This window comes from Strix aluco, chromosome 11, assembly GCF_031877795.1.
Source record: "Strix aluco isolate bStrAlu1 chromosome 11, bStrAlu1.hap1, whole genome shotgun sequence".
NCBI classification, from domain to species: domain Eukaryota; kingdom Metazoa; phylum Chordata; class Aves; order Strigiformes; family Strigidae; genus Strix; species Strix aluco.
In genome coordinates this window covers 10,194,062-10,220,356 of record NC_133941.1, presented here as the reverse complement: position 1 = coordinate 10,220,356, position 26,295 = coordinate 10,194,062, and the positions used below count along the sequence as shown (strand labels likewise).

Below are 26,295 nucleotides of genomic sequence, written 5' to 3'. Positions count from 1 at the left end.
ATTTAGACTCAGTGACGTCAGAAATTCCTCCAGCTCAAATTCAAAGTTTAACTTGAACATGTCAGCCAGATCTGACAAGTTGCATTTCTATATATAGAAATAAAAATTCCACCTTTGGGGAACTATTGCTTTTACACCTGACTCTGGGTAGTGAAAATTAAGGTCACTGAATAAAATTACTGACTCTTGAACCTTTCCCAAACTTTCTATTTCTTTCAGATGTTCTTGTCCATCGCTTGCTATATTATATGATCTGAAAGTGCATGGTTTCTGAAAAGCTAATTTTGAAGGAAGGAGAATCAAGTTGAATTTCTTGTGTGTGTGTGTGTATGCTTTCATCCTATGTAATTTGTTTGGCTGGTGTCTTTTTTTCTTGCTATCCTGTGGTTGTCTTCAGACTTCTTGGAGGAACTCCTAAGAATTTACTTATTTCTGAAAGCCAACGAAAAGTATAATAAATATGTTATTTTTTCCTGGTGTGTTTGCACCAATTCAGGTTTGCTTTCTTACTGTTTTGAAATACCTTCAACTTCTGAAACCAGAGCACTATCTAACACTAAGAAGCTTTCTAATTTTAAAAATATATTTGTATTTCCTTTTACATATTCTGTGGGTATTACTCTTTTCTTTACCATCTTTTCCAACCACAGCAGGTGCTACTTGTCTGTATTCTTTCGGGTCTTTACATACCAAGTGCTGAATTTCTGTGGAGGTAATTTAAGTCCAGTTATTTCCAAAAAGACCAAAATGGTTATATGGATCTGCCCCTCTGCTTCTGCAAAATGAGGGGGAGGTAAAATTATTCTTTGCTATTAATAGTACATTGTTCTCCGTTTGTAAGATGTGACATATTTGAAACATTGCAATCAAATGGCAAGGAGCTGGGACCTTTATTTGTACTTTTCCTCGCCTCTTTCTGAGTGTGGGTGATCCAAAAAACAACCAGGGTTATCTAGGAGCTTTGAAGGTGACAAAGATGCTCAGCATTGTCATCTGACTTTGAATCCCTGCATTGGCAGCGAATAGTTCTGATGCAGGTTACTTCCATGTGCTAGATAATTCAAATATGTACATTATAAAAAGTAACTGACTGCAACCTTTCTAATATAGTGGATTTCTGTTACGTCTGATGGGAACCTAATTTTTAGATTTATACAATTAATACAATATCTATAGAAGTGATACAGTAAGTTACTGTAAAGCTGAGCTGCAGTGGTACTCAATACTTTTTTTGGGGGTTTTTTGGAGCAGTTTCAAAGCAACAAGCTTTCTCCACTGCCAGTATTCACCGAGGGTCTATAAACAGCCTAATACCATCCTCTGACTTGTCAAAGGCGACCTCGGTGCGGAAGGGGAGGGCAGGGAGCTCAAGGTGGGTCTTAGGCTCTTACAACCCTTCATGTACCTATGGGCAGCAGACTGGGATGGCATTGGCAGAGAAAACCTCCTTTTAGCTTCCCTTCTTTAATGGGAAGGCTGTTGCTCAACAAGGAACTGAGCAGAAACTTCAAGGATTTTATGCTTTGGTGTCTGCTTGGTGTTAAATGGGTATGCGTATGAATTTGCATCTTCCATTTTAAAGAACTGACCTGTTATTGAGCATAAGGATATATTTACCTGTCTTAAAGCTATAAATCTGAACACTAGAATGAAATTTTGGGTATTTCGGAATTAGATCCTAGATTAGCAAAATCTTATAGAACAGAAAAAATGAAGTGTTTAAATCTCAGAATGTTAACTAGCTGGTAACTACCATGCTCTCTTTTAGATAATAAAGTACAATACAGGCAAAGATTGGGATGTATTTTTATGATTTTTATACCCACATATAAAACTTTTCAGTTTTTTAGCTTCTGCCAAAGCACTTTTTTTCTGGTCTCAGATGGATCTATCATGTTCTACTTTGCCCAGAGCTCTTAAAGAACAAAATCAAATTAATTTAGCTTTTCCACCTTTTTTTTTTTTTCTTCCTTGTAGGACTGCAAGAATGCTGACATATAAGAGTGACCTACTTAGTATTCCTACTCCCCCTCCTCCCCTTTCTGCCCTTCTGGCTATCCTCACTGCTCAGGGCAAACATTGCAGCTATAAAATTGCTAGTTTCCGTAGACAAGGATGGCGATGCTTAGGCAGGATTGTAGCCTAAAACTGGGGGTGTCCCAAGATGCTCCTGCACCAGGCTGGCGTGGCACTAGTGCGGCCATGGCTTCTGATGACTGTGGGAGCAACTGGTCCTCAAGCAGCACAGCTGGGGCTGAGTCCCCGGACAAGTGTTTGGTTGTCCAGCCCCTGGTCTTTGGCTGCCTGCCAATAACCTTGGGGGAAGGCTCTGCACTTGGCCCTTGGAAACAGGGTGGGGGATGACCAAACCCAAGTTTTGAGTTTGTTTTCCTCATTTTGTATCTGGTTTTTGTTTTTTCCTTAAAAAAAAAAAACAAACCACCAACAACAACAAACCCAAACCCACTGCAGATCTGACACAAAAGGAGTGTCTACCTTCCTTTATGTGATCTCCTCAGTATGTGCATCTGACCTCAGTTTTTTTTCTGACTCCAGGAAAGGAAGAATTCTAATGTTGCCAAAACACTGTTGTGGGGTTTTTAACATGCAAACTTACCAGATTTTGTTGTACTTACATGACTTATTTTAGAAACCAATAATGTTTTAGTTGCATCTGATAAACTACTCAATTCTTAGTCTGAGAACTGGGTGTGGTTCCTCAAACTGTCTGATCTAAAGAGCTGCCTGGGGGTGGGATATTCCCACCACCACCACTTTTTTAGGTACTTAGGAATTGCTGTACCCCTGCAGTAAGCTTCCCTATTGTACTAGTTTTGCTGGCAGCAGATACTTGCTGAGCGATCAATACCTGTTACTTGATAGAAATGTGAGTGTTGGGGTTTGCTTATTTTCTGTTTTAGAAAAATGAAAAAATCAGAAAGCAATACCTCTGATAGTACAGAGGAGAGGATGCTGCTGTCTGTGCCACGTGGCTTGCTGTGAAAGCTGATAACAAACCCTTCGTGAGCCAGCATCCCAGGATTCAAAAAGATACAGTTCTTGTGATGACGGGCCATGTGGTGTTTTTCTGGGGAGCTGCAGTTCTAGCAAGTCATTGGGTGGGGATGTATCAGAATGTGATCTCTCTTTCTGGGGTGCTTGACTTGAAATTCAGACACCTGATTTACAGAAGTAGTAGAAATTTTCAACTATAATGTAAAATACAGTTCACATGGAAAAATCGAGTTCAGACATCTTGGATTTGGCTACTCAGAATTAGTTGTTGCTTTCTTGACCTTAATATTTCTGTGCATTGATCCGTATCCTAATTCCAAAAGGAACCATTTGGTCTGCTCTGTGTACTGCAGAAGCTCAAATTTTTCCCAGCTACCACAGCATCCTCTTTCTTCAGAAGAAGGGAAGTGACATACACAAAATATAAAAGCCACAGTTGTCATAGAACTTCAGAAAATTTACTTTGAAACTTTTTTAGGAAAAACTAAAATAGCAATGTCATTCCCAGGCTAGTAAACCTTGGCAAGCCATTTATCCTCTAGCCAGTAACAAAGGTAAAAATGGAAGCTAGCAAATTAGTTAATAACATGTCATTACACCTGACACACTTGAGTGCAGTGTGCTCACTGGTGTTTTTTTCAGTTGCTAGAGCTTTCTCTTCAGACTTCTACAATGCTGTTACGCATATTGAGTACAGATGTAGTATGGAAAACAACAACAAAAAAACCTGGGTTAGACATGGCTAGCACATATATATATTCTTCTGTTGAGGATTAAGTCATAAGAAAGAGGAACACTGGAGGATCTGTCAACATAGTATTTATAATAAAGTGTATTAACAAGGAAGCCAGTTCTTAGGGATTATCATGGGATTCAATTTTATGTTTGTTCTTTTAACAGGTTATTAAACCTTGCACCTGGAAGACTAGACATACAATTCACCTGAGACTGAACCAGAATTACTGAATTTAGGTGACTGAAGATGCTGCTGCTGTGGAAACAGCTGTTCCTGGTCTCATTTGTTGGCTGTCTTGGAGGTAACAATATACAATAATCTCTAATTTACAGTTTCAAGCTATGTATAAGTCTCCAGATTCCAGATTTGAACTGCACTTGAGGAATAGAACCACAGAGGCTTTGAAATGCAAATGTCACACAGAGTTTAGAGACCAAGCATGCAATACATATCTTAAATAATACAAAATATTAACAGTGAATGAATTAAAATAACCTCTTTTCTCCAAAGTTACTACTGAGGGCTATGCTTTCAAAGCAAGCAGAAGATATTTGGATGCATTAAGGATGTTACTAGTGTTGCATGCATCATAGGTATACTGATTTAATAGCTGCAATATGTGCTTTTTTTTAACTGGGAACTTCTAAATTCTTGCTGGAACTGGGGATGATTGCTGCAGCTCTTGTCAAAACTTTGTTTACTGTAGAATGGGTTTATTCATGAGAAGTAGAGCTATGTTATTGCTGCACCAATTCAGCAGTTCAGAGGTTTGCTTTTCCCACCCTGCTAGGCGATAACCCAGCTAATTCTCAGTGTTTGGAACTTGTGATGCTTTTCAGGTCTTCTCTCTCCTGTGACATTAGATCTTACGAATCTTTCTTTACCTCATTGAGGTCAATGCTCACAGCAGCAGAAGTCCCTTGCTTTTCTTGGTGATCTCTTTGTTCAGCATGTGTTCTGCTTGAGCGCCTCTAGTAACACCAAGGTGCTTGTGAGAGGGAGAGGAGAGGCCCCTGTTCTACCCTCAGGGGCTGACTCTTGGTGATTTCGGTGCACGCTGGCATCGCCAGGGTTGCAAAGAGCGGGCATAGCTGATGCTGCCCAAAGTACCTGTGTGTGCGCTCTTCACAAGTGTCAGTGCTACTTTGGGAAAGAGCGTAGTATATATGCATGTGCTTTAATTGAAACATGTAAATCCAAATGGTTTATAGTCTGGGTCTGTTGTGAGTAGACGTTTCCTTTGCAACAGCTCTAATGCGGGGATGGATGGAGAGAGACCTTGGTGCTTTGGCTGTCACCCATCTGTGATTGCTGATACTGTGGCACGTGCTGTGCCAGCCTCTTCTCTCATCTCCCTTCCTTCTGTAACCAGCGCTTATGTTCTGACTGCCCTCAGGAGGGTTGAATTCCTACATGAGGTGCACACAAACATAACTGAGTAGGGTATATGGATTTAGCTTTTTATGGGGACTTAGAAGGCCAGGATTTGGTTTTGGCTCAGTCAGAAATTTTGAAGAAAAAGAAGCCACATTGTTAAACCAATCTGTAAAGTGAAAGGTGCTAATATTTTTCTCTTATCAAATCCAAACATTTTTCTACAGAAAAAGAAAATCCCAAGAGACTTAGAAATATAAATTATATTTCCTACAGGACTACTTCACAGGTCACTTCCTGAAAGAGGTCTTGGGCATTTCTGACACTGAAACAATCACACAAGACTTGCACAGAATTACTGGTTGAAGTAGAGGGGCTTTCCTTTTCTCCTCTTTAAACTGCCTGGAGCAAAGCTACCTTTTTAATAACTTTAGAGTAGATACTGCTGTGCTGCTGGGTCCGTGCTTTCCCTGTGTCAGTCTGTCCTGTCCCGCTGCCATGGCATAATCCATGCAATAAGTGTGACTCCTTTTGAGCCTGTGAAAATCCCAAAATAGTGAGGGAGAAGGTGGCAGGGAGCTGTTTCCCTCCAGGAGGATTAGAGGTAGTGTTTTGTGCTGTTGCTTGATGCTGCTCTTGTACTTCCAGCTTTTCTCTTCTAGCAGCAAACGTATGCAGCAGTGGTGCTGCGCGAGGCAGGTTAGCGTGAAGTTGTGAGCATCCTGCGTTAGCTAGAAAGAGCTGTCCCAGCCAGGACTGTGCCTCTCTTTTGGGCTGCGTTTGGAAATACCTGAAGTTGAAAATGTGCTTGTACTCTTAAAATTACTTGGAGGATGTAAGTCTACTCTCTGCCTACTGCTACATCTCTGTTATTGCTGGGGAATTACTTATAAGGCCAGTTAGCCACTGCTATATCTGAATTGGCAAAATTTTGACACTGTGAATGTCAGCAAAACAACTTGTTGCAGAACGTATGTATGCGCTTCTGAATCTTATATGTAACTTTGGATTTCTGCTGACTGTTCAGTACAGCTGTTATTCAAAGGAGATACATTATTTGTTAATTTAAATACAGACTAACTGAAACCATTTTTTAAGAAGTGATTAGTTGATGTGATGAAGGATACCATGGGGGGGAAAAAAAAAAAACAGGCAAAATCCAAACATTAAAAGATTTTTTCAAAGTGTAGTCTTGCTGGTTTTTGATCTGCTGGATATTGGTTTTTAATATTTACATTGCAATACTTAAGTAAAATGTATGAATAACTTTCATGCAATACATCACTTCTGTTGGTGACTGGCATTATGTGTGTTATTTGTAGTAGAATGAACGATTTCATTACGTTTGTGGCTATGTTAGTGTTAGATGAGTATTGATGCTAAAAAGGCTTGGATTTTAGGCTGTTAAAAATTTCTAAGTTTTTCAGTTGATGTAAGGAAGATAAGGACTAAGAATTTTATCTTGCTGTAGCTTTTAGTTACATTTGTACAATTTAATAGTTATCCTTTGAATCATAACAAATATCTGAGATACAGGTAGTATAAGAGTAGAAGACCAAAACCCCCAATATTTCATTCATAGATAACATACAGTAAAACGTTGTTTTGAAAAATGACAATTGTTTTACCCTTATTGAAGCTGTATTGTTTTAAATTGCAAAGCATGCAAATCTTCTGGCTTGATGTGTTGAATTTAATTATGCTCTTTCTTTTAAATGGAAAAAAATCTTTGAGATAATATATGAAGTAGCATCCAGACCCAAGAAGGTAAGTCTAACTCTTAAACAACACAGGGTTCTCCTTCTCTCCCAGGTACTGCTGGTTTGTTACAAGCAGTAATATGGAGAAAGCTGTAAATATCACCTGTTGGAGAGTTGCAAACAAATATTTGGAGTGTGAGCTGCAACATCTGCAGAACTACAGGTGTGACACTGTCAAAGCATTGCTCAGATCACTTTGACCTTGGTAGTGGTTTGTGTGGAGAAGTACATAAATCTTTCATCCTTGTAGAAGGAGGTTTTCACCCATCTGTTGAAGGACTTTTTTTATCCTTTAATCTTTCTTACATTTTTATTTCATGTCATCTCAGTTCTTTTGGATCATATTTAAAAGCATCTTAGATGAAAGCAAGTTTTGTTTTTGCTGCCTATGAAGAAGGGTAGCCTTAAGGATACAGGATGAATGGGAACGTTTCTTATGTTAAACTGTATCAACACCAAGTGTACCAAATGGCTTCCTGAAAAAAAATCTAGTCATAAATGTGTGGTTCTATGCAAATGTAACTGCATAAAGACACACTATGAAAGGAATGATGTTAGCTGCAAATTCACCAATTCACATAAAGTTCAGTATTTTTAATAGCAAAGTTGGCATTGGCTATCACTGAGTTTGCTAATAGAGAAATGTTTGCTACTCAATTACTCTACTAGTAGAATACTTATTTCCAGTGACGATTGTAGTGACATGGAAAATGATGCTAATATTTTGAAGTGCAAATGGTGTTGTGTAAGACTGTCCTCCTCCCATGTTCATCCTGCTAGCCCTTCTTTGCATCTATTTCAGTTCATCTCCCTTCAATTAGGGTACTTCCCAAATGTCAGTTTAGTAGCCATGGGGAGTCGGTAGATTGGAGGACCAGCAAGAAGTCAAGCGAAAAGCTGTTTTTCACATTGCCAGAAGCCAGATGGCTTGATGGAGCAGGAATGCTTAGAAGCCTTGAGCACCCATAATTGATATATATCCCTGACTTAATTTTGTTATATTGCAGTCATTGAGAATGCTGCTTGGAGTTACAGTCAGCACTTGCAGAGATGAGAGTTTGAGCCAGATGTAATTTGTTGAACAGCCTGAATTGAGCATTTCCAGCTGCCTAACCCATCTCACTGGAAACTCCGCAGAAGGTCTCAATCCTGACGTACAGATCTTCTGCTGTTTGGAGACTTGGCGTGTGTTTAATGCTAACATTACCTGTTTGCTTCAATTGCTTCGGTATTCTTAGTGGACCTTTGGAACAGTATGCTTCTAAAATCCACTTGGGAATCCTGTAGTTGAATTTATTTCAAGACAGATTTTAGTAAGAGCACACTGTAAACATAAAACAAGTTGTTAAACAGTTTTGAGAATATTAGTTTTAACCAGCATTCTGACACTCTCTAGAAAACAGTTTTCCTTATGCTCTGCTTATAAGCAAAAAGGTGCTTCTTTCAAAGATGTCTGCAGTTCAATGTTATGAAATAACATCATAGCTACAGAAATGGAGATGCTGCTGATCTTGGCTTATAAACCTTGACATTCTCTGTCCTTAAAGATAATGTATTTCAAACTAGTTCCCTTATTGCAGTGTCCTATATTGAACTGCTTTTTGTTTATCCTATGTGAGTCTTCGCAGTTCATCAAAGTGGGGATGTGAGAGTATCTAATGGAAAAAAAAAAAGGCCCTTGGGTTTTTGTTTATTGATGTATGCTTATATCTGTATGACTAATGATCCTGCGGTCTTTTTGTCCATTCACCTAAGGGAGCAAAAAGATGATTATTTAGCATGGAGTTTCAAAACATTTACTTTGTTAAGAAAGGAACTGCAAAACACATACTTTAGTAGTATTGTGTTTAAATTACTCTGAAGAACAGCTTCAAAAGTAAAAATGAATAAAATATGCAAAACAACATGAACAGTTAAAGTGCAAAACTAAGCCATGATCAGTGGTGAAGTCATGAGTTGATTCCAGGTGTGTTACAACCTCTCCTGGCTCTTGTATAGCCCTCCACCCCTCCCCAGTGACCCAGCTGATTCCACTTACTCTTTGATCAACTGGGTAGCAGTTCCTTTGTTTCCAGAAAGCCAGGGGGGTAAGTGTGCTGCAGACTGGTGCGCTGCCACTGCAGTGAGTGGTGAATATGGTGAACATCCAAGGTAGTTAAGGTAAGCACCTGTCACCTAAGTGTGTAAACCGCTTCTCTGCAGTTTGTGTGACAGCTGGCTTTTCTTACCACTCTTGTTAATTTTGGTGTCATTGTACTTCTGCCATTTATTGTGTTGCTCAACTGGAGAGGAGGAGTAAGCTCCATAGGGAGTGCTGCCTCCATCAGCCCTGGCTGGCACAAGTGCTGTGTGTTTGCTCACCCAGCCTTTCACAGCAGCACTGGTGTAAACACAGGTGTTAGTTTCTTTTGCTTTCTCATTATTTTCTACTGTTTTCAGCTGGTTTATACTGCTAAAACTGACTGCTGTGTTCTCCCTGGAAAGTTATCTTTTTAAAGTTTCTCTTGAGAATTCAGAGGAAAAACAACTTTTGAAGGATGTTTGAAGGGGAAAGAAAGCTGTGAGCAAAGAGAAAGTTCAAAGAAATGAAACAAGGAGAACTGTGTGTAAATGTGTAAAATTTTTGTTCTTCAAGAGATTAAAGGGTACATTTCAAACAGCGTGTCCAGGGTGAGACCCGTAGAATCCACTTGGACTAACTTTCTCTGCTAAGTTTTTAACTTGTTGCCACCACAAATAGTGTAATCCAATACTATCTTGGCTGTGCTTTATCAGAATAGGGTGAAGCAAAAAAATCACCATTAAACTTTTCCCTCCAGCTGTTACAGTCTTGGCAAAAAAAACCCACAACAACAACAAAAAAAAACCCAAGAAACAAAGAAAAAACCTCAGACTCCAAAAAACAAGTATTGTAACATACAGAAACTATTTGGACACTGAAGCCTGATTGCTATTCTGTCCCTTTACACTGAAATGTCTCCTAATTCTGTATTTAATAGTCCATATGAGTTTAAAACTAGATCATGTTATATGTATTTCTTTGTCAATTCAGGTGTTTTCATTGTTTTCATTTTTTTTATTTTGTCTTTTCTGTATTAGATTGAAAAAAAACTTGTTTAAACCCTCAGGCTTAGCAATGTTGTGTGTTAGATCCACAGCCCTCTTCTTTATTAGTATTAAGGTTAGGAGACTTATGAAACTGGAAAGCATGATTCTTACTCTCCTTATTTTCCAAAGAGCATGAAAACAAACCTTCTGTGTTCTTACTGATTTATTGTTGCTATTAAATCATGCCACGAGGAAAGTAGAAATACCCTCTTCAGAGGAAAAGCTTGTTCTCCACACCTATTTTAATACCATTTTCTGAAGTGGTGAGTGATTTACTTGCTTGGGCATGTGCAAAGGATCTCAGTCAGGTTCCTGTGTTGACCCCATGTCTTCTGTCCCGTATTGATATGGAGAGGCAAAAAGGGGATCCTACTGTAAACAATGTGGTATGGGTCCACTCCTTAATATCACTGCACTTGCCCTGGATTCCAAATATCAGGGTCCTGTAAAATCAGTGAGATTAGTGAACAATATTCCTGTTCATTCTAGCATCCAGTATATTTGGAGACAGGCTTGAATGTTTGTCAAATCCATACTAGCCAGCTGATCTGGAAAGCCAGTACCTTGCTCCTGTACCAGGTTTACAGATGCACTAATACATATGTTTTCCCATCAATATATCTATTTTTTTGGAGTGCTGCTGTAGGATCTGACCACAGTAATGAATATGGTCTCAATCTGTGCTACCTTGCACTTATACATGTGGTCTAAGAGCTCAGTCTCTCACCCAGAATCCATGGGTGAGTCTTATCTTCCTCTTGGTATACGCTTATGTAGACAGATGCTGTTTCCTTGTGGCTAAACATCTTTTGAAGGCACAAAAGTGCTTTTTATTTCTTTTAGCTTCAGTATTTCTGGAAAACAAGGGGTGTACAACATGTTGATTTGATGTAGATGAGGAAATAACTTATGTGTTCCTGGAGAACTCTTGTATTGAAACTAATCCCATGTAGGAGTATATTTGCAGTCATAAATGTGTAATTCTTAGTGTAGGCTTCTTGGACATTGGCAGAATGCCAGCAATACCTTCCCCTGTGCAAAACAGATATAGCTCTTAGAAACTTGCAATAATTTTGATTTAGTCTTCAGTGAGGAGTTTCTGTATGGGTGAGAATCCATTTGTAGAAAAAAATAAATAGCTATCATCACTTACTACTATGACGCTGCTCTTGTTAAAATTCAGTTTTCATTAAGAGTTACAGCATTCAGACAGAGCCAGTCTGTATCTTAATGCATAATGGTTTTGCATATTAATAGTAATATCTTTTTTGTACATTATATATGTAGAGTCATAATGTTAAAATGCATCTATGCCAATAGTAACTGTCAGAATTGTTTAGCTTGGATTGCTTGTATATTGCTAACAAGATTCATTACACTGATAGAAAATTTTGTTTGCTTATTGAATTAGTTACAAAATGAGGAACTAATCTTGGAGTTCTGCTTTCCTGTGAATGTTTGATATCATGGGTGTTTAATACAGATCTGGTACCAGAAAAGAGGATTGCTGCTGTAAATCTGAAAAGGCACCCATTGTAGATATCCCTTTGCACTTACGCCCAACACACTAACAAGCCTAACTACTCCTCTGTTATGGTGAACAAAGGATACAGCAAACAGCCTGGTGTGTAAGCTCTGGGAGGCAAGAAATTTGTCCTGCTGCAGGCATCTTTTGCCTATAAACTGACAGACGGTGATAGTTACTGGAGACCCAGTTTCACCTCTTGCCATGAACTGGTGTTCATCTTGCCTCTGCCTTCCTGCTTCAAGTCTTGGTTTTAATACAGTTATAGTCATCTTGTACACTTGAGCCTTAGCGTCGCAAGCTTTTCTGTTTTTAGCCTACCAATGGAGCATACTCATTTCGAGAGGTTTTTTTAGGGCTTGTTTTCGTTCTTCATTAATATTGCAATAAGAAGGTGAGCAGCAATGGGGAGTGATGCTAATCCATTCATTTGGAATTAAGTGAGGAAAGTCTCCTTCATCAAGATTCTCTGTTTTTTCTTTTTAGTTATATATAAACCTAGGGAGGTCCAAGTCAATGAAAAGACTGTCATTGACTTAATGGACTTTCTTCAAGTTCAGTGGATTTATAGGAGTCTGTATTTGATGGGCACGCTCTTATCAGTTGCAGTACGTAATTCCTTAAGTGTGGAAAATGCTGTGATATTAAAACTCTTTTTGAAGAGAGACCTTAAATACTTCTGAAGAGTCTCCTCAGTTTCTGCTTCATCTTCTAAGCTGAAGAAAACCTCCTCTTGAAGAGCAGCTCCTTCTTGCTGCAGATACTGTCTAACCTTAAAGCTGAATCCTCACCTCCAAACAATTTAATGCTTCATTTCAACAAGACAAATGCTGTCTTTGTCTTTGTTAAACTCATCACAGACTTTATGACATTTAAATGGAGAAATTTTGGCTAGTGGCAATTCTAATTTTTACATAAACTACCAAGAAGAAATTTTCAAGTGCTTTATCCTGCAATAAAATTTTGTTACTGCAAATATTACTGAGCATGAAGGCTGTACATCGGTATTTATACAGTTCTTCTGCCTACTGCAGTTTAAAGTATGGTAGAATATAGCAAGTAATTCCAATACATTTTTTTGAAAAGGTTATGGAGCTTGGGTATGTTTAATAGTAACCCCTAAGAGAATACTTACTTAAATCCACAGTCTAATGATGATAACTCCCAGTGTCTTGAGACTTCTGTTTGCTGAGTTTCTTGGTAGGTGAATCATTGCCAGATACTTAGTATATGGCTACTTATTGTATGACTTGAGTCTCCTGTCTCCGAGAGAGTAGCTTTGGAAAGTACATAGCTGTTCCTTAGCACACAGCATGTCTGCCCTGTGATGAGGGTAGCACAGGAGCCTCTCCATAGCTGTTTTTTGGGTTAGTGTGGTCCAACATTGGCAATGCAGAGTTTCAGAAGCAGCAAGGTCCTGGAAGTTGCGGCAGGACAGCTGGCTTCACCCCAGCATCAGGCAGCCCTGTCCTCTCATCCCGAGGTGGTCAAGGGGACACTAGGACCAGCATCGAGGAGAGGCTGTCATCTCCTCTCTGCAAGCTGGGATCCCTCTTTTCTTCTTTCTTAAAGCATCAGCTTATCTCTTCTTCCCTGTCCCCTGGCAGCAGCTATTAAAGTCATTCTTCTTTACTTGCTAGGCTGTCCTTACTGAAGAGATAAAAGCTTAGAACTTGACTGTTTTGCCTTTCTTCTGCTGGTTTGTGTAACGAAATGAAGATAAAGCTTTCACTCATTACCTGAATAGCCATCCTATTGTTTCTTCTGCCTTTTGATAGCAAACTAGACAGAAGCATCCCAGGCTTGCTATTCAGCCATCTTCATTGATTAAACTACCTTCTGAAGCCTTAACTATCATTGGCAGAACAAATGATGACCAAGATGGATGAGTAATCTCATCTACTGTGATAATTCTCAGGGTCTTGAGTACTACCTTTAACCTTCTATTTCTTACCTACACAACGGATCTAGTGATGCTTGTTGCTTTATGAAGGCTGGAGGTCTGCAGGTGAGTCATGCTATGGAAATAATGAGGTGGTTGGGGGAAACCCTTTTCTCTGCCAGCAGAAAGGTAAAAGACATTGGGGAGGGGGAACACAAGGGAAAAGGGCTTTAGGAGAAGTTTGCTGTGCAGAACATAATCTGTGTTGGCCCCTTACTCGAGAAGTTCAGGACACTGCAGGGTGAAAAAAAAAACATATGAAAGTTGTTGTGAATGACAGTTGAAAAATAGGGGAGATACACTGCGGTTGAAATATAAAGCTGAATAATTTGGCAGATGTTCAGGAAGACAACAGAACTGAGAATAAATACTTTGTTTTGTATTCTAAAAAACCTTTCAGAAGAAACTGTTCTGATTTTGTTCTTAATGATCACGTTCAAAATGAATGCTTTAGCTTCTAAATTTTTGGTCATATTAAATACGCTGCTGCTAGCCTCTTGGACGAAAGCTTGATTTTTGCCATAATTAACCTTTCAGTTTCTTGTTTAATAACAAATGGGATAATTACTAGCCTTTAACTTTTTCAATCCAGGACGTACATATCAGTGATGAGACGTTGGGGATAAGTATTTATCAGGGATCAGAACACAATTTTCACACTTGATTTCCAGTAAAAAATTACACAAGGTTGTAAAGCAAAAGCTTCACCTCAACCATATTACTGTATATGTTTGAAAACTGAAGCAAATAAAAGCTCATTTATATTCTTGTCTGATTAGTACAATCAGAACTTATTGATGCTAAAAGGAACCAAATTTCCATAACTATAAACAGAATATTAAAATATAGCTGTTTAATGTAGCGTGATGTTTTTTCCTTCTTGGATGGAACAAATAGTTACGACTTTCTTGTCAACTCTTTAGGAGCCTTGTAGCAAAGTCAAAAGCATTTCAAGCACATGCCTTCTGGCAGGAATGTAGACCTTTTCCTAGACAAGTGCTGCATGCTCTCTTGGAAGAGAAAGCAGAAGAGGACATGTAGGTGAGTGGTTGTGTTTGGTTATCCTTTACTCTTGCATATTTGAAGGTCAGGTGTTCAGCGGCTGTGAACTCAGCAGAGAAACATTTGGACATAGAAACCAGTTTATTTGAACCGGTTACTGGAAGCGTTTGAAGTGTTTTAATCCAACAGAGGGGAACAGAAGCCTTAGTGGAGAAGGGGAGGTATGGAGTAACTTTATACAGTAGGGACCTCTGTATACTGAAGTTGTCTGGATGTTTCGCTGCAGTGTAAAATGAGAAAACTGGAATAGCCTAATGCAAATGGTACGGGGTTGTGGGTTTTAAGGAGACGTTGGTTTGAATTATGATGGCTGTGACTTTGGGCAGGTGACTTAGCAGTTTTCATTCAAATTGCTAGAAAAAAGCATAAAGACCCTTACAAGGGTCTGTGTGAGAAGTCACAAAACAGACTTTCTGTATTGTTCTAAATAAACATCAGGGTTTGCTCATAAGTGTCATTTTGTTAAGAAGTACCAAGTGCGAGGAATTGGCAGATTAAGATCGCTTTTGTTTAGTAGGCAATGGAGTATGTCAGGAGCTTATTTTTTAAATAAGCAGAAAATTTCACAACTCCTGTGCTGCCACTCCACCATCTCAGATTGCAGAGGCTCGAAATGCCACCTTGTCCCTGGTGAACTGCAAGTCACACCTTGCACATGAGGCATATACTTTGCAAAGTAAGGTGCTCTGCAGCAAGAGGCAAAGGACTGCAAAGAAAACCATAATGTTGATTTGCCTTTGGTTGTTGTGCAATGAGAACTTCAAAATGTTTTAAACCTGAATTAAAAACAGCTTAATTGGCATAGTTGAGGGTAATTACTGTATGTCTTATCCTATTCCTCATACAACTATCTATAACTGAAAGCAATATAGAAAAATCCACGAATAGTTCAGTGTTAGATTCAGTTAAGGGTTGTCCCATACTTGAGAGGTGGCAGATAAAGGTATTGCTATTGGTCAACAACTCAATGGCAGATTTTATGATACTGAAGATGGAGGGCAAATTGTGACACAGCCTTAGTACCACATACGGGGTTAGAGTCACACTGATGTGAATGTACCCCAACATAAATCCAGCAATGGCGTCTTAAAGGAGCTTCAGATCTGCGCCTTGGTCACCTAGGAGGCCTTTGCATAGCTTGGAAAAGCTGAAGTCAAGTAAGAACTGGTCTTTTAAAGCTCTGCTGTATGTTCAGAAAGTTTTTTTGCTAGTTCATTCCAGATCACTTTCTGGTCTCTATGTTGCAAGAGATCATCCATTGGTAGAGACTTTATGAACTGGGTCTTTTAAGGTTTCATCACATTTCTCATTTTTAAGGTTCACTGTGTAGGGAGATCATGTGGCATGTTATTTAATGAGTCAAGGCAGCTATGGAGATATGTAATGGAAAGAAATACATTTTCCCTACATTTTTCAAAATGTGAAGAAACATTTATCTTGTATCAACAGCTTACAGGACAGATTCATTCCTTCCCATGATGTTTTGTGCTAGCTGGGAAGTGATTCCAGCAAGCTCTGATAAGAGACAGTGGTTTTTGAGATAAACTACTGACACTAATGGTGCCTTGACTTTTTGGGGAGAGGAGGCAGTGTGACAGTTATTTCTGCCTTCAAAATTTCTAAGAATTGCCTTGATTGCAGCTGTGGAAAAAGCTAAATCTGAATTTACTTACTAGCCCATGCAAAACTTTATTGCAGATCACAGACTGTAATTTGAAGAAAGAAGATTACGTAGCTGAATATTTTTGTATATATTTTATATATAAAATCTAAAGATTCCTCTCAAATTCCAGATCTACATCCATAGCATTGATGCAGAGCGAAGATATTTCATATTTTACAAGAGTTTAATGTGAGTGACAGTAGTGAGCAACATATTGAAAAATACTAAGTCTAATTATTTTTTTTAAAGTTTTTTGGATCTTAACTTGAATTACTGAATTCTGTAAACAGTATCTGAAGAGACATAAAAGCATAGAGTAAATGAGGGAGAAAAAGCAGTTGTTGCAGATCATAACCTTATCAGTTGGGGTGACAGTTTCAATTCCATTTGAGTTCTCTCCAGTTCTCATCCTTTTATGTTGGATTAAGTAACAGTTTTTGTCTTCTTATTCCCATAGCAACCTTATCTCTTTTTTTGATGTAAATCTACTTGTCTCTCACTATCTTTCAAAGCTTGCACATGAATAGCTTGTGAAGGAGGGGAGTATGGTGAAGAGAGCGGGCAGACATTTTCTGGTGTAGGAAATAAGGAAAAGGCTATTTTGGAAGGAGATATATAAAAACATCTTATTTTCAGCCAAAGCTATTAGTTACATTGGTCTTTTAGTGTAGTTTTTTCATGAAGACTTAAAGTTTTATGCTGTCTTAGTAGGTTGCCTAGGCAAAACTTTTTCAAAAAGTTGAAGGCCAACCGACATGCGCAGCCAAAAATACCGACTTAATGACCTGCAACATTCTGTCTCATGATGTGTCGCTTTCAGTGAAGATAAGTCTTAACTTGCTGTGATTTTGCTCTTCATGTAACTTGAAATCTCTTAAAGGAAAGTTGGGCAGAAGCAGAGGGCTAGTTGGGTGTTGTGTTGACCCCCAGCTGTGTTTCCAGCCCTTCTGCCTGTTGGTCCGTGACTGGTGACCCACAGCTCCACAGCTGGGAATACCCTGACCTGGGGAGGGTCTGTGAACCTTCCATATCACAGGGATGAGGCCCCAGGTCAGAGTGGAAAACCAGCCTGTATGAAAGAGTTCATCCTCATTTGGTTGCATCTGCTTGCCATTTTAAGGCATTAAATGAGATTGACGAAAGCAGCAGTTACTTTGTCTCTGTACATCTTTTTCTCGTATTAAATATTTCACTTGATTAAACTTGCTTAACACAATATGTGTCTGAACTGAAGTGCAATGGAAGATAGTCATGTAAATATTGGTCTGAATCAAAATTTTTCTTCCATGGCTGTAATGGAGGTATTTTAACTGTCTCCTACCTCAGTCGTGATGGCTGCAGCTTGCTGTGAACCAGAGATTGAACCTGGTTGTGGCAGTGTTAGTACTGACACTAAGAAGTAGGGATCTTCTTGAACTGCAGTTTTGTATGCACCTTCTTGTTCACCTGCTTTTGGTTGTCCACCATCTTTGAGTGGAGTCCTGCTGAGAGCAGCTTTGCTAACAAACTTCCTGTGTGCATTCGAAGCATGTTTACTGTCAGTGGGGGAGGAATGCACTGTTTGTTTATTAGCCCATTTGTGTTTCATCCTCATAATCTTTCCTGTTCATTTCTCTAATAGCTATCTATGTTTTGACAATCATTATTTTTGACTTAATTTTGCTAACTTAAATATTCTTTGGAGGGCAGTAATTTACTTGCTGAAATGATCTAGCATGTGTAGTGTCTAGTACTTAGATCATAAGATTTTTTTGATGGTTTGGTGGTGGGGCTTGGGGGGAAGGTTTTTTAGGTTGGGGGGTTATTTGTGGTATAGGGTTTTTTAAGGCTTTTAAAACCTAAAAGTTTCCTTTCAATCACAGAATATACATAAAGATTAAACCAATGTGATTCATTATATGTTTAGATAATTAGACTTTACGCCTAAATTTTGAAGTCTTTTTAACAGGAGCCTTTTGCAGTGCTAGCTGCACTTCTGTAGGTGTAAGAATTTTTACAAATTACTAACAAGTTTGGCATTTTCTGCACACCCTCCACCACCCCCCATCCCCCCAACATGGTAAAAGCTCTAAACAAAAAATACTTCCATTTTAATTCCTGCAGGTTTTGGGGTTTGGTTTTTTTTTTTGGAAGAGGGGTGACTGTCCTCAGTATTTTTGCACTTCAGGACTGTTCTTAAACATCTGGAATGTGGCTTGTTTGGGTAAAGAGCTTATATTTGCCAAAAAATCAAGTAATTGCTAGGCAAAGGATTTCAGCCCTTGTTTTGTTTGCCAGAATTACCCTAATGGGGTCTTGTTAGCCCATTTAGCATACTGCAGATAAGATAATACTTAAAAACATGTAGATTACGTTAACACCACATTAAGGGCCTGATCTAAAGCCCATTGAAGTTGATAGGAATGTTCAGTAGGATTTTAATGCTTTGATCTTTCAGCTGCAGTTTTACAATTTACAAAATCAAACATAAAAAACATTTCAGTCAACATAAACACATCTGTGTTATCTGTGTTGTACTTCACCCTTCATGGCTAATGAAACTATTGGATTGTGAACCTCCTCAAACTGAAATATCTAAATAATAATTCTGAATGCATTTTATGGAGACAAGTTCTGAAATAGAAAAAATGGTATTGCGAAAAGGCACATAACAAGTGCAGTTGTCTCATGATGTACCAAATTATACTAATGCTCAATGAATATGTAAATATATAATAAATTTTAACTGTAAGAAACCAATGGCTGCAAGACAATAAATATCAGATTTAAGAGGGATTGAGAATAACTCTTTAAATGTCTTCACTGTGTATCTTCTTACTTTAAATACTTTCTCAGGGCTCCAGTTTGCTGCCAACCTGCCTACTTTGCTTCCTGATGTTTACTGTCAGTATTGCTACTTGCTAAGAAAAGTAGGTATCCTAATACCGAAGTGATGGAACTTGCAGAACTACTCCTATTACACTGCATTGCTTTTGTCTTTATTTTTGTATCGATAATGTATTTACATAAGTGTTTCTAGTAGAATATGGTAGTGAGCTGTGACAGAGCACAGGCTGTGAATTGTGGGGAGTCTCGTTTAATAACCAAGGAAATTCTCACTACTTACGAGAAGAGATGCAGTACCTGGTTTTTATTTTCTTGTTATTACCTCTCTCAGCCCTGTGCAGTGAGAGATCTTCTTTCTTTTTTATGAAACTGTATTTTTTTCAGCCCATGGCTTTTTATTAAATTGTAGTTAACGATATACTTCTGAGGATTACATCACCCTACAGCGGAGCAATTTGGCTTAGGCTGGAGATCAATCTGCACATAGAGCATCTGTCACTTAACGATTCTGCTAAGATACCAGCAAAAGGATTTGAGGTCCCACTGTGTTTTGGGGGTTTTCTCCTTATGTACATGTCTCAATCTATTAAACTCTCTTCAGTAACACTGGGATTGTATTTGTTTTTATAAACGGAGTAGCAGAAGACTGAGTAGGTATTTCAGGGCAGTTGTTTTTCTCCACTCCTGCAGCTTCTGTTGTTGAATGGTCGGATGCTGAATTTATAAATCTAAGCAGCCACTTGCTCAGGTGTAATCCCTTGTTCAGCCACATTTACTCACCTACTGAAGGATGTGCACATTGGTACATCGTGGCATATTAAAGGTTTACCGCTGCCTGCCACAGCTGTCATCTCTTTGACCCTTCAGTAAACTAACAGTCTTCCACATAATTTTGCTTTCATTCAAGTGTAATGCCATTACTGCGGAGGCAGACAGAATGCAATTCTCTAAAGATCTTGTATTGTTCCCTTCTCTTCCAGGGAGGTTAATATGCTCAAATGATCCCTGCGTTTTCTTGTTTTAGCTCTCTTGCTGCAAGAAGAGCAAAGAAAGTGCTCTGGATAATCTGTTTACGCTAGCTTTTGGGAGATGGAGCAAACTGGAAAGATGAACTCACCAGTTAGGTGGAAGCCCTCTTTACTGCTTGAATTTCAAATGCCTTCACTTGCTTCCTTAGCACTTCTAGTTTTGTAGCTTTTTACTAAGAGATTATACAGGCTTTTTTCTAATATCACTTACCATGGAAATAATCAAGTCAAAACCTCTTTACCCAAAAGCAGCTAAACCACTTTTAAATATTAATGTTGTATGGGAATAACTTAAGTCTTAAGTTTAATTGGTGTTTTGTCCATAGACATTTGTCATTTACAAGTAGTACCATTTCAGAGAACAAACATGCTCCCTCGATTCCATATTAATGTTTGCATTATATTAGCACTTTGGAGGCAGTGTGGGTAGCCTGTGATCTTGCAGAGCTGATGGAGAGAATGAGAGCTTGTAGATGATGGGCTGAAACTGGTGTCTGGGGATATCTATTCAAAATGCCAGTGTTTAAGGCAGCAGCTGTCATGTCATTGTGTGCAGTTTCTCTTTATGAACTTATCGTCATTGTAACAGCTAACGATTTGTATTTTCCTAGTGCTTTTATATTGATTGCTTCTACTGTATGTACTGCTATTTTACCCAGTAATGAAGTTAAACAATCAAATGAGTCAGTGATTTATTGGGTTTCTTGGTTTAGAGACTGGTTCTACACTGCCAATGCTTCTCATCGGCTGTCTGAACTCTTGTTCATGATCTGCCAGTAGACTTTCTCACTGGCTCCCCGAGTACCAAATAGGTGGGTTTGATTATTAATAAATCTGATATTAACAGTTGTGTTTTGCGTTTCCTTATCAATTGTTCACACCCTTTTGCATTCAGCTATTTTTGAACCTCTGATTTCTTAATAAGTATCTCTTTCTGGTTTTATTTCATATTCTTTTCAAAAGAATTTTTTGGAATGTTCAGCTGCTTTGGTTAACAAAATTAGCATTTTTCTCCATAGTATAACTTCAGCTCTTAATAACATGCTACTCTTACCCTTTCATCTTTGTATAACTCTTGTTTACTTGCATTTAAATGTAACTACAGCCTTTCTTTAAGCCAGTTCTGTCTTACCCATCCTTTATTTTTCTTTCTCCTAGGTTTTCTGATGGGGTTTCAGTGGAATTACTATCTTGTTTCTTCTAGAAACCTTTTTGGCTCATAATAAATCCTTCTTTGCTGAAAAAATTGTCCAGAGATTCCAGTTCTGAGCTTTGTGTTTAAACTGTGGAACCTAAACATACTTCTAGACTCCAGTATTTACTGACTCCATGGCAAGGAGGGACTCCAAGGGACAATTGCTTGTGTCCCAGTGTCTGTGAGGAGATGATGTTGGTCTAGAGGCTGGGAAAAGGCTGCTGTGCATTGCACCTGTTTTCACTTGAAAGCAAGACACTTAGCCACACTGAGGTACTTATCTGCCACACACCCCGAACGGCATTGATTTGTCACTGCATAGGGTGTTCAAGTAGATCAAGTTAGAGTGAGTTCTTATCACAAATCATTGTTTTGTGTAACTGTCCTGGTTTAGCCAGGATAGGGTTAAGTTTCCAGTAACAAATTTAATTGATTCCAAGTCATGCTTGCAAGGCTCTCTGTATCAGATACCTGTTTGTTCTTAGCAAGACCAAATGCAATTTGATCATCTATTTACCCCTCTGTTTAATTGTGTAATGATTATTGTTGCTGCTTTTATTATTGTTCCTGCTTTTATAAACCAAAACATGGGATTTGTTATCTGCGTGGGGATTATACTGATTGTTTTTTAAATGTGTCTCTATTATATCTGGGTCAGAGCAATGGTTAATGTTGGAAGAGGGGTTTTATAACCAGACTGAAGCCCTGGCACGTGTACTTAAAAAGGCCATTCTGATTTTATAGATAGATATCTCAATACAATTTTACTCGGTAACCCTTGTATTAAACCTTTATCCAGTATGCAGTAAGTTACTGCTTCTTCTGAACTGTCTGGAGTTTTAATTCTAACTTGAGTTTATCTGGCTCCAGCCATTGGGTTTCTCCTACTGAAGAAATGATACCAGGCAGAACTCCTGTGAAAATAGATAGGCAGGTGTGTGGGCAGTGTGCTGCTGAGAGCTGCTGCAAAGCCAGTGCCAGCCTTGCAGGTCATGGTGGTGTTTACTCCTCTGGTATGCCTTCACACTGCTCTAAATTATTTCTTTTATTGACTGCTGCAGGTGTGTTGATGGGAAGGTACAAGTATAAGAAAGTTGCTTACAATGAAAACATATTTCGGTGCAGATAAGTAGAACTGCTGCCGTGAGTCTTGGCTGTGCATGTTGGAGCAACTGCAAGTTGCAACTGCTCATCAGGTTTCTTTTAAACATCCTACCAGGGGCATGAAGTCAGTACTCAGCAAGAGCTTCTGTGCACTCAATACCTGCTGCAGCTTACCATAGGTGCAGAATAACTTGACACCTTCCACATTCAGGCTCTCAACTAATTGAATATACTCAGCAGAACTTGAGGATAGGAGAGGTTTCCAGATAAGACAAGAAACTGGCTGCTCTGATAGCAGGAAACTCTGGTACAAATCATCAACTCTCCATACTGAGCAGCTCCAAAATGAGACTGGATGGCCTGTAGGCTGTTCTAATTGAATTGATTCTTGGTCTTTGCTGTTTAAGAAACACATCATTCAGATTCTGCTTCCCAGCTTCACTGCAGCATGGCCTTCTCCCTGTACCTTAGGTATAGACAAGAAAATACCTTTCTAGGTGTTCCCCTACATATGAAGACTTCCCAAGAGTATGCCCAATCTCTTGATTGCTCCCTATGCTTGCTGTTTGTTGCTATTTCTCTGTAACACTCCCCTAATGGAGTCCAGCATTGCTGTTGAGATGAGATTGTCTGTCTTGAGTTCAGACCCTGGCAGCAAAAACTATGAAATCCCTCTGGATTAAAAATGAGGGAGGAGATAGAGGAATTGAATTGGTTTTAATGAATATCATGATCATAATTAAAGAGTAAGAGACTGGCAGGATGAGTTTTATGAGACTGGGGATAAAGGGATTTTAAGAATAGTTGGGGAACGTGCTGAGCCTGAGTGTTGGTAAGAGTTGAGGCACCTGGAACTGGTGGGGAAGGAAGGACTGAAGGGGAAGTTGTTGGCGAGAGGGGACAAGCACAAAGGTGTGTGAGGAATGACAGAAACATGTAGGAACTGCATCTCAAGCTAAAGAGATACCATGGCACTGGGACTAGGGCGCTCTGGAGCTGGGGATTTCAGTCTGCGTGGCTGCTCCATAGGACCTGTGTTCGTAACCTTCCTGGTGGCTTCTCTCCTGATAGCAGATATCCCTTGGTGCCTTTCCCATCTGCAGTGTGTCCCCAGCCAACAGGGACCAATACACACTCCCATCCCAAGTCTTTGGTACTGAAATCCTACTGGTTTGGCTTTTTTTCTTGGCCAATATTTGTGATCTTAGGCAACCTTAATTCTGGCATTTTCTAACTCCAAATAGTTGAGTTTACAACCTCAGTATGTTCTTTTAATTTTATTAAGGACTACAGAGTAATATGTTTGCACAAGAATACTGAATTAGATTATGCAGTGGTTTTTAGCTTGTGATCAAATAATCTTTATAAGAACTCGTGTTTGTGCACAGGTTGGAGTTATGGCTTCATGGGAAACTTTTCATCATTTGGCTTTCATTTTCAGCATTAAACAAATGATTCTGCTGCTTGGACTGCATAATGTCCTGTCTCCTAGAGATCAAGTTGTATTCTTTCATTTTTGTGTTTTTTCTGTGAACCTGGCAATTCTTTGTTGTTTTAAATATCTCCACTGTCAGCATCACAATGATGTTTTTTTTCTCTTATTTTGTCTGCCTTATCTGCAGTAGAAAATACCAGTTTTGCTTGTCAGCTGTAAATGACATCATGGCAAGGAGTGCATTTCACTGCATCCCTGTTCTGTGAAGTCTGTAAGAAAGTAACTACAGACCATCTGCTTTAGCCACTTTTGGCTACTGCAAAGGAAATGAACAAAATACATTCTGGCTTGCTTTGATGTGCTCCTGAACATCCATTAAGCTACAACTTTAGTGTTGCTGTACAGTGCCTGGATAGAAATAGATCACTTTTCTTATCTATCCTGTCCTCCTGAGCCTGTTAATATAGTCTAATCCTAGCTAGTAACCTAAGAGATTTATAGTCATAAATGTTTGCAGCAATTTTCTGGAAACTGTTTTATGCTGTGGAAACATCTTTGTACTCAGATAGTTACTGTTCCAGTTGTAGTGGAGCACCCAAGGAAGAGTGTATTATATCCTTGTTTCAGAAGCGTTAGATTTGAACATCACAGAGGCAATTAATGTCAGTAGCATATGCTATATTCAGGGCATGAAGTCTGAGTTATTTTATTTGTCAGATGTGAAAATTCACTTAACTATTCACATCACAATCTCTAGAAAGAGCTAATACAGTAAAATACAGTTCTTTCTCCACACAAGCCAGGCAAATGTGCTACCATAAAAATGTATTACTTTTATTTCTACCTCTGCATTTTTAATCTATCAGTAAATCCAATAATAAAATTAAAAGTTTTAATTTTCTCTGAATTTCTCTGTAAATATTGTTCTTGATACAGACTTAATTTCTGTGCTTGCACTCTATCCTCTCTATGGCTTACCTCAAGTAGGTTACTGAAATCACTTATGTAGAAATAGTCATCTTCTGAGTTCCCTTGTACTTGTTTTATTAAACTAAAGAGTTGAGGTGTAATGTACCTGACAAACTCATCTGGTTTTAGGCTGAGAAACAGTATACTGGAGAACTATTTAAAAAAAAAAAAAAAAAAAATCCATTGATGTTAGCTCTTCAGGATCCCCAACATGTCAAGTTAAAAATACTGAACAGCAGCTGGAGCTAAAGATAAAACTCAACTGATTCTGGAAAAGAAAATGGCACATGTGATTTTGACAAGGAAGGTCATGGTTTAAGGCTTCCTCTCTCTTTCTAGGCAAATTACTTAAGTATTTTAGATTGTGGGTAAGGAAGTGGCTTGTTTCACTACACATGCCTGCTGGCTACAAAGCTGGTGGTAGAGGGACAGACATAAACAGGTAAAGGTACTTCAGAGTTTTAATCACAGCAAGTAACGCAGTCTTGGGGTTGCAGAGCTTTGGAGAGCTGATCCCCAGAGAGGTTGTCTATGGGCTGTGAAAGCTGGAGGCTCACCCCGGAGAGCTGAAGCAGCTCCGTAAAGACGTACAGTTTCCTCCGGGGACCATGTTTTTAATTAGCTGTGTTGGATGGAGTTAAGGCATTCCTTATGTTGGCTGTTCTACATAAACTTGTGCATTTCATATTATTTTGCGTAACCCAGGTAGGACACATGTTTTGAGATGAGAATTACAAATATTTTGAAGATCTGTGAATGTTGGATTTTTATGCTGACTAGCAAGTCAGTGTATTTTTACATTTGCAGCAGCAGCTGTGGTAAGACATCTGTTGATAGGACACTTACTCATCTGCTATATCTGTTATTTGTCATCGTTACATCTGTTAGAGTCCACATGGCCCTAATCAAAGCAGTGGGGCTTTTTGCCAGGTGCTCCATACAAAGTGCGATGGGGAAGATGACAGATTTTGGTTACCCGTATCCTAGCAATACTTTCTGCTAACAACCCAGCTATGTTCTGTAATATTTGTGGGAGAATCTGTCTGTTTCTTTAAGGAAGGTGGCTGACTTTGGAAAGATAAAACAGTGAAGTCACTGGCAGAAAAAAAATCTCGTCGTAATCCGCATGTTCCCAGTGCTTCAAAAAATGAACTGTTGTAGGATGGTTTTCATTGATTTATTTATTGAGGAGAGTCTTCTTGGAAACACTGCCACTTAATAAACAAACCTTCAGGTGACTAGACCTAGATCTGGCAAAGAATTTAGCCATCCATTTATTAAAACGTGAATAGCCTGGTGTTCTTCAACACTGAACCTGCTTTGTGGTCACAAGCAGTTAGTGATGGAGGTGCTTTATAGACTGTCAGGATATTCTTAGGGTTTGCTTTAGGAAAGCTTTAGGGGAGGAAAATCTGTATTGCATCTGAGAACTCAGCTGTAGGATAATTTCCTTGAGCAAACATCCTTCTCTCCTGAGATATTTCTTAAATTACTTGAATTGCTTCGTTCAGTGCTGTGTTTGCTTGAGTTCAGTGATAATTCCCAGATAATAT

At 38.9% G+C, this 26,295-nt stretch overlaps 1 protein-coding gene across 4 annotated transcripts in view; it reads left to right on the top strand.

Annotated features, from left to right (window-relative positions):
* Positions 1-26,295, top strand: part of LOC141928207 (contactin-3-like) — a 113,215-nt gene that overhangs the window by 26,309 nt on the left and 60,611 nt on the right. For all 4 annotated transcript variants that reach the window (XM_074836048.1, XM_074836047.1, XM_074836045.1 and 1 more), the window contains exon 2: positions 3,916-4,052. In XM_074836048.1, coding sequence (XP_074692149.1) covers positions 3,998-4,052 — 55 coding nt within the window. In that variant the 5' untranslated portion in view covers positions 3,916-3,997. The remainder of the gene's footprint in view (positions 1-3,915; positions 4,053-26,295) is intronic.